The sequence below is a fragment of the Acomys minous genome (assembly GCF_964271855.1).
Source record: "Acomys minous genome assembly, chromosome: 2".
Lineage (NCBI taxonomy): Eukaryota > Metazoa > Chordata > Mammalia > Rodentia > Muridae > Acomys > Acomys minous.
The window spans coordinates 77381816-77390821 of NC_140484.1; the positions used below are offsets into that span (position 1 = coordinate 77381816).

General features: G+C 43.6%; 1 protein-coding gene across 2 annotated transcripts in view; it reads left to right on the forward strand.

The window, feature by feature from the left end:
• Positions 1-8354, forward strand: part of USP31 (ubiquitin specific peptidase 31) — a 61867-nt gene extending 53513 nt beyond the window's left edge. For both annotated transcript variants that reach the window (XM_084765065.1, XM_084765066.1), the window contains exon 16: positions 673-8354. In XM_084765065.1, the coding sequence (XP_084621191.1) occupies positions 673-2252 (1580 nt within the window). In that variant the 3' untranslated portion in view covers positions 2253-8354. The remainder of the gene's footprint in view (positions 1-672) is intronic.
• Positions 8355-9006: the final 652 nt, after the last annotated feature.

Below are 9006 nucleotides of genomic sequence, written 5' to 3' on the forward strand. Positions count from 1 at the left end.
GGGTTTAAGCCATTGCAAATGCTAGTCTATCAAGGTAGTAAATATTGTATCCAAGGCTCTAACTCTTTCCATTGATGCCCTTTCATTGTTGCCTGCTACAGCTTATTTCCGCAGGGAATGCAATGAGGGTCATGGGTTCCTGTGTCATTTTGGGCAAGGAGTTCATTCTGAGAGTCCCAGGTGTCCTTCAGGAAGATGAAGGAGTTGGGTTAACAGCCCATGCTTAGTGAACACCTGGGCATGCCAGGATCCTTGCTAGACACAGACTTCCAAGATGCGCTCCAGTTCTAATTAGACCCAGCAGTCCACAGGCCACATGTGGATGGCTGGTTTTTCCGTGGTTTTTGGAACATGCTTGATTACGTGCCACCTGTGCCTGTTTCTATAGTAATGTCTGAGCAGTTTTGTGAACAGCCTGACAGAAAGCATGCTGACTCTAACGTAAGATGGTAGATGGAGAACATTTTGCTGACTTCAGAGTTAGCTTGATCCTATTGTGGGATAAGGGATCTTCAAAGGGTTGAAAGCACACAGCTATCCTTGACTCTAGCAGACAGGCTGGTTTTGAAGGTCCTCTTCTGCCAGGCTTGCCCTCGCTCTGTCTTCAGTGTCTTAAGGTATCTTACTAAATGTTTTGTTGGTTTAGCTGACAGAATTTTCTCTGCTATTCAGGAGGCTTTTCTACTCGACCATTCGTGAGAAGTGTGCAACGTCAAAGCTTGTCATCCAGATCTTCTGTCACCAGCCCCTTGGCCGTCAATGAAAACTGCATGAGGCCCTCTTGGTCCCTGTCTGCCAAGCTGCAGATGCGCTCCAGTTCTCCTTCCCGCTTCTCAGGGGACTCCCCTATCCATGGATCTGCTTCCACCCTGGAACGGATTGGGGAGGCAGGCGATGACAAAGTCTCTATTTCTTGCTTCGGTAGTCTGCGGAACCTTTCTGGTAGCCACCAGGAATCAAGTGACAGTCACAACAGACGAGAGCACAAGACTGTGGGCCGGGCCCCACTGGCTGTCATGGAAGGTGTGTTCAAAGATGAGTCAGAATCTCGAAAATTGAACTCCAGTGTTGTAGACACACCAAGCAAAATCCGAGCACAAGGGGATTGCTTGCCCCCCATCTCTGATCCGTTTGACAATAATAACCAGATTGCTTATGTGGACCAGAGTGACTCTGTTGACAGCTCTCCCGTCAAAGAGGTGAAACCTCCAAGCCACTCAGACTCTCTCACAAAGAAACCAGAGAGCACACCCAAGAGATCCCCTAGTTCCAAAGGCACTGCTGAGCCAGAAAAGACCATGCGGAAGGGGAGGCCAGCCTTGGCCAGCCAGGAATCTTCTCTTTCCAGTCCATCCCCTTCCTCTCCTGTACCTGTGAAGGTTTCCATGAAACCTTCCCGCTGCCGGAACAAAGCAGATTCTTCCAGGACCAGTGGAAGGCATTCGTCCCCTGCCTCTACCCAACCCAGAAAAGAATCATCTCCCAGGTCCCAGGAGCCTGTGTCATCTCCTTCACCACAGAAGCAAAAGTCTGCTTCTGCCTTCACTTACTCCTCCTCTTCCATATCTGCCAAAAAAGCCCCAGGCCCTGCCACCAGGGGCCCCTTTCCTTCTGGGAAGAGCAGGACTTCTGACCGGAGCTTGAGTAGAGAGGGTTCCAGACAAAGCTTAGGTTCGGACAGAGCAAGCATCACCTCCACCTCCACCTCCACCTCTAAACCCAACTCCCCTCGGGTGAATCAGGCCAGAGCAGGGGATAGCAGATTTGATGGCAAACACGTCCGGAGCTCCTCCATGGCCAGCCTGCGCTCACCCAGCACAAGTGTGCGCTCTGGTTTGAAGAGAGACAGCAAGTCTGAGGACAAGGGACTGTCCTTCTTTAAGTCAGCCTTGAGACAGAAAGAAACCCGGCGCTCAACTGATCTGGGCAAGACAACCTTGCTGTCCAAAAAGGCTGGCGGGAGCTCTGCCAAGTCAGTCAGTAAGAACAGCACAGATGACAAAACAGAGAAAGGCCGTCAGTCACCAGGCTCACAGCAGCCAAACACAAATGCAGTTGGGAAGGAACAGCTTGTCTCCAAGGACCCTGCTTCTGCTAAACATTCCTTGCTATCTGCTCGCAGATCCAAGTCTTCCCAGCTAGATTCTGGAGTTCCCTTGTCTCCCAGTAGCAGGCCAACCACTGAGAAAGGCTCCAAAAAGCTGTCTTCTAGCATGCAAACCTCTGCACGGCCTTCTCAGAAACCTCAGTGATCTTCTGCAATCGGGTGTTTTATCTGTACAGATGTCTTATTTATTTAGAACCCCTCCCCTCCCACCAAAGCCCTTTGTGCTTTTATTTTGTATTTTTTGGGTCATGTGCCTGACTGTGAGAGTATGAGTGTGTGTGTGGGATTAAAAGTGTCGCCTTATTCTGCCATTGAACCAAATAACAGCCATAGGCAAAGCGTTGATACCAAGCTAACTGGGATAATTATAGAAAATAATCTGAATAGTCCCCTTAGCAATTGTATCTATGTCTTTCTAGAGAACTCTGATGACTTTTGGTGGACACTAGGGTTTAGAAACCTGTGAGCCAATTAAGCTATCAGTGTGTAGTTAGATGAACTGCTTGTCTTGGGCTTTGTCCGAGCAGAATTTATCTTTATGTGGATTGTTGAGTGGCATCAGGAGCTTAAAGAACAAACAAACAAACAAACAAAAAACTGACACTAACATCAATATTAACTGAGGGAAAACTTGCTTTCTGCACTTTGGCCCCATCTACCAGTCTTTGTAAGGGCAATATCTTAACACTAATGTTTCTCAGGTATATATATTCAGCTAGTCTCAGATGGATGTACATTACTAATAAATGGGAAGAAGAAGGTGACGTGTGGGGTAGTGACTGTCCTTTCTCCTACTGCCACAGGTAGAGGTTTTACAGGTAGACATAAAACTTTTGCTACCTTCATACCTGCAGTGATGGCCTGTCTTGACTCCTTGGATATGTTCTAGGATCTGACAACGTTTGGATAGTCAGAAAGCCAGTCACTAATTTTTTTTTTTTCATTCTAAATTTGCTAGCTTAAGGCCACTGGAGGTTTGAAATATAGCAGAAAAGTTAATGCCTTTGAAAGATTCCCAGTACAATTTTTATTCCCAGCTGGAAGGCTGAGTTGATACCATTTTCCTTCCCTGATGTAGCTTGTTCTGTTAGAAGCTGAGGATCTCATGCTGCCCCTTGTGTGCATGCTTACTGCCTTGTCTTGTTGCTGGGAAAAGATAGAAGATGCCTCCTGCCAAGAGCCACTGATGGCGTTCTGCTGTGACGTGAGACAAAGCATTGCACATGCACTTTGGATCCTGCCTGTCAGTCTTCCTTTTTTGACTGCTTTTCAGTAACTCATTTATGTCTACTCTGTTCTGAAGAGTTAACTGGCGCCCAGAACTCAGAAGCTGAGTCTGGCATATGTTCCCTCTGGCATGTAGTTGTAAACTGCATTCTTACATACAAAAAGGGGAACCTCACAGAATTCTCACAGATAGAGAAAACCTCTTGGAAATAATGTGCAGCCCAGTTTTTTAGTATCCTTTTTATTTATTTTTTTTAATATTGAGAGAATCATGGTTCTGATTCTCAGAGTATCATTTGTCATTTTGTCATTAAATATAGCATGTTGAGCTTATATGTTCTTAAATTCTAAGGCTTATGGTTCCCAGGTCTTCCTGTTTAGTATTTCTGTGAAATGACTGCAGTGCATATATGCGTGCAGTTTTGATTTCTGCACTGTCCTTTTGTTCTTTTTCTGTTTTTAGGAATACCTCTTGGGAAGTATTTCTAGTAAGTTACTTAAGTTTATTTTGCTGCTAATATGGACGTTTGCTGGTAGATTGCAGGTTGAGGGTGGCAGGGATTTTCAGCTCTTGTGGTATCTGAGGCTTAATTATTCAGCCTTTTGCACATTACCACAGTGCTGTCTATACAATCCAGTGAGAGTGAGCCAGTACCCACTGCACTCAGTCCTGTACTGGCTGCTTGTGTGTCCACCTTGTGGCTTCCCAAAGCATTGTGGCTCTCTGCTCTGCCGTGGTGTAACTGAGGTGACAGCTGCCTTGCATGTCGTCATTGCTCGGTGGCACAAGGTGAGCCCCATCAGTATTTAGCTACCGATCTTGTTTTCTTGTCTTGTCTTTATTTTCTGAAAAAGCACCAAATGCAAGACCATCAGTATCAGGAACTGAGCATTTATGTGATTTGAGCCTCTGAAGCAGTTTTAGAATTATAGTGTGATAAGAAAAGATTTTAATAGCAATCTGTTTGGCCATAATTAAGATGAATAGAGACTTTCACAGTACTATATAGTTTTATTCTTGAACGCAGTAGAAATGGTTCCTCCTTCCCCTGTGTATTAGGTTTTCTTTAAAAACAAACAAACAAAATCCCAGAAAAATCCTCTACAAGCATATTTACTTTTCCATGTGATTTGGAAATACAATTTCTATAATATAATAAAATCTAAAAGCTACATGCGTATGGGCTTTAATCCTTATTTCATATTTAATTAAATAGGAAAAATATCCAGAAGTATCATAGCACTGTCAAGGCTGTGAAGCTGTTGTGCTGGTGGGGCTGGTCAGCAGTGAGGTGTAACTCCTTACTGCTGGGATGCCTGCAGGACACAGAAGGCTGCTCTGAAGGTGCTCTCTGAAGTGAAATAGCCTATGAGAATATTATCGCTTGTCTCATTCAACTCTGTGGCAGGGTTAAGGAGTTGGTTTTTAAAATCTTTTTCCCAGGGATTTAGATACAGTAAACATGTGTCCTTTGGGGTCAAAATCACCTGCTGAGATGGTAGGCCTGAGTTTCTGCTTATCAACCCATTGGTCTTGGTTAGGGCAGTCATTCCCAGGGCCCACGGCACCAACCAACAGTGTGATTGATGAATTGGTAATGGTTTTTTGTTGTTGTTGCTTTTTTTTTTTTTTGCTGTTAAATAAAAACCCTTTTTATTTTTGCTCTCTTCTTCCTGTAAACATTGTGTACATGAGTCTACACCATTCCCTAAATCAGCCTTCCACCTTGCCTTTGTAACTCCTCAGATGATGTAGAAGCGTGAGGCTCAGATGCTCATGCCACTGAAAGCCCTCACCAGCGTCATTTGTGTTTTCTTATGCTGAAAAGCAGCTTATGTCAGCTATGTCAGATGTAAGAGCAATGTGAAATAGCTGCCCTGTGCCTTGAACGCAAGTATTCCTCCTTGAACTATTCATTTGGGACTGCTTTACATACAGAGGCAAGCAGAATGCTTCAGCCATCTGCTGTAGTTAAGGAGTTCTGGGAGACACCAGATCAATGTCACTCAAACAGATTCTGGTGTGCTAAGGCCTGGGTTTATTTTGTCTGGAAACCTAAACTGTCCTTGTTCATCTCTGGAGACAGTGTGAACTTCTGGCCATGGGTTCAGACTGAGCTGTCTGTACTCTGTAGGGGTTAGAATGCAGTACCTAGTCACTTGCATCAGATTTAACCCTCTGTGTTTGTATGAGATGGATATGGAGATTATTGAGGGATGGGAGGCACTGTCATCCCTCTAAATTAACTTTAATGAAATTAATAGGATTGGTATGTAAAGGGAGCAATAGTGGCAGCTTAAGGGAATATGGATTAAAGAGTTGTGAACAAAGCTCATTTCAAATGTCCCCTTTAAGTAGACGGATGTGTGACATCATATTTCATTTTGAGAGATTACTTAATAGCGGAAGTTACAGTTTCCTGTGTAGATTGTCATTGGATACAAAGATAATTAGTGTTCTGGGTTGAATTTTTGAGCTAGGTTGAAAATCATAAGCACAGTTTCAACAAAACACATTTTGGAGGTGCATTGATATTTTTGAGTTGAGAAGGGCAAGATTTACTTATAAGCCAGTGCCTACCATAAAAACAATTTAGCTGCTAGTGTGCAGGTCTCTATTGCTTTACTTTTATAAAGGTTTCATTGCTGTTCAGCCTGACTGCACCTCTCAGGTGGGACATAATGCTTTTATTTCAGTGGCTGCTCAGTGTCCCATACTGCCGTTTGATCAGACCCCCAAACTGTTTTTTGCAGCTGCCTTTTGAGCATGGCCAATCATTTTTACCCCCAAGTAAAGAAAACAATTGTGCATGCCCTCCGTCTAACCCAGAAAGCATGCTCATACTACCTATGCAAGCAACCGATTAAAAAGCATACAGAGAAACTACACTAAACATCGAGTTTTAAAAAAGAAGAAAGACAGCTATTAGATTCTGGAGCTATATTTTTGAATTTGTAATTTTTAAAATGCGGCTTAACCATCGATGTAGGTGAGCATGAATGTGAGTTTTTGGTTGCTTTGCATCTATTTCTCTGCCAGTCTTGACATTGGTGAGAGTGTGTATAAAATAGTATTTTGCAAGCAGGAGTGGTCTGGACACATTGAACATACACTGGTGTACATACTGTATTTAGCCTGAAGACTTTCCTAAAGTATTTTGTTCTAAGAAATAACCTGCCGTTTTCTATAGATTTTAGTTTTTTATATCTTCGAGTATCTTTTGTCATCACAGGAGAGGGGTGGCTTTACACAGTGCTGACTATTTTTACGTGCTTTTGTAGAGACTTGGAGCTGCTTAGGGAGGCTTTGGAGCTCCCCACCTGCTAGTCTCAGTAAATGAGGCATGTATGATAATGTTGTCCCATGGATTCAGGTCTAGATCCATCTCACATTCATTTAAACTGTTGCTTCCCATGGGGCAGGAGGCCCGTAGCATATGTAAGAGGTGTCTTTAAATCTCATACATATGCTCTCTCCAGGCCTCTTCTGGATGATTCACCTGAGGTCATTAGTATCATCAAGGGACTTGGAATACCTGGGCGCTCTCAGGCTTCTGATGCTAGTTAGCACTGGCTGGGTCCCCTGACTTTCTCTTCTGGTTTGCAGTGAGAACGGAAGGATATGGTACACCATCATTTTATCAGTTTTTGATGAGAATCATCACTGCCATGCAAAGTCCTCAGGAGGAATTCCAGTTGTGTTGGACAAGAAAATTAAAAGAAGGTGTCAGTCCTTGGCTTGAAATCAGGATGTGGGGGAACTTCCTGAATTCAAGGAAGTGTGAAGCATTTCATGGGTGGAATGTCACCTGCCAGTCTGGGCATTGGTCTTACTTGCTGGTGGCAGGCAGAGTGCCCCAAGGAGTCCAGATTCATTTCCAGAATCTCTCTCCAGGTTCTGCTGTGGGGCTGAGGCCCATGCAGAAGAGGGAAGTCACTCCAGGTTAGGAAATACAGAATACAGTAGGAAGCTCCCTGTCCAGCTTTGGAAACCCTGCCTGCCCTGCTTTTGACAGCACAGTTGCAAACCACTGATGGCACTGGGCCGCCCCCTGCTCAGATTGCACCCACTCTAAGTCTTTCCTACTCAGAATGTAGTTTTCAGGAATCCGTTTTAGTTTGAAAACATGTGAAACATTTTATTCAAATTACTTTAGAGCCCTTGTTGATATTTTTTTAATGTAATTTAAAAAAAAATCAAGTAATACGTATCCAGAAATTTGGCAGTATATGTTACTTTCAGAGGCACATGGAGTTTGATTTTAATCTGTGGTGAGCCAGGTGCCCTATACCATCTTCAGAACAATCTACTGTGCTACGTGTCCTCATCCCATTGAGCATCAGGCTGCCTACTAAAAGTTTATCTGACATGCTCCATATTTTAAGGATATCAGGAAAACATCAGAGCTGGGACAGCTTCAGCACAGTCTCCCAGAGTTGAGTTCTGCTGCTGGGAACTGGCAGCATGAACTTTCTAGGTGCTATTCCAGACTGGGAGACTGTGCTTCTGCACTTGTGCTTCTGTTGGGTTTTCCTGTAGGCGTTTGTGTTCTGTGCCTCTCACCGCTGATTAAAATCGAATTCAGGCCCCATTACCAAAATGGTTTCTTGGTTCTCTTGTGTGTTTGCACCGGTGTTTTATTTCTCTAGTTGTCTAAAAGGCTGCATGTCCTATCACTGTACACAAGATGCTTTGGTATCATTCAAGGGCCATCAGTAGTGAGCTCTGTATAGATTTAATTTTGCAGTAAAAGGACGACAGAGTATCCTTCCTGTAGGCTGGAAGAAAGTGTAACCTACATGTTAAATTATGCTAGGCCAAGTGCATGAGGTGTGTCACTGCCTTCTGTTATTTATTTGTATATTTTATTATTCGAGGTGTACGCACTTTTAAGAAGCAGAATTTATATTTTTGTGTTGAAAACATTTTATTTCTGAGACAGCAGTTGGTTATATAGTATACAGTTGGAATTAAGAGAAAACTGGAAAAATGTAACAAAACAATAAATTTATTACATGATGCCTTCTTCAAGACATACTCCTCTTTTCTCCCCCTTGCCAAACCAATTTAAATGTCAACTAATGTTTGCACTGCATCGATTTCTACAACAAAACGTTTTAAAGTTGCAATGTTTTAGGTACATTGGATACTACCATGCAGTCTGGCCAACTCACCATGCAGTTATTGTGTCAAGATCACATTCATACTTACTCCCTGTTCTCAGTCAGTGATTGCATGATAGATTAAGAGACAGGCACACAGCTGTGCCTAGTGCCTAGGGGGAGGTTAGAAGTAACCCCTGGAACTGGAGTTACTGATGTCTGAGCTCCACTGTGTGGGTGCTGGGAACTGGACCCTCGTCCTCTGGAGGAGTAGCTAGTGCTCTTAGCCACTGAGCCATCTCTCCAGCACACCAGCAACTGAGTTTTATTTTGTTTTCCTCTTAACTGTCTTGCCAACAAAGAACTCTCTAGTGGGGCTGTCATATCACTTATGACCACTTGGGGGCAACAGAGCTTGGCATTCTCCAATGTAGTTTAAAAGTCCAGCTTACAAGTTTTTAACTTCTCATCTGAGAGTGGAAATCCCTGGCATGAGTTGAGAATAGCATCTCTGAGCATGGCTTGCTCATCTGGCAAATACTCCAGCCAGCCACCACTCTTAGAAATGA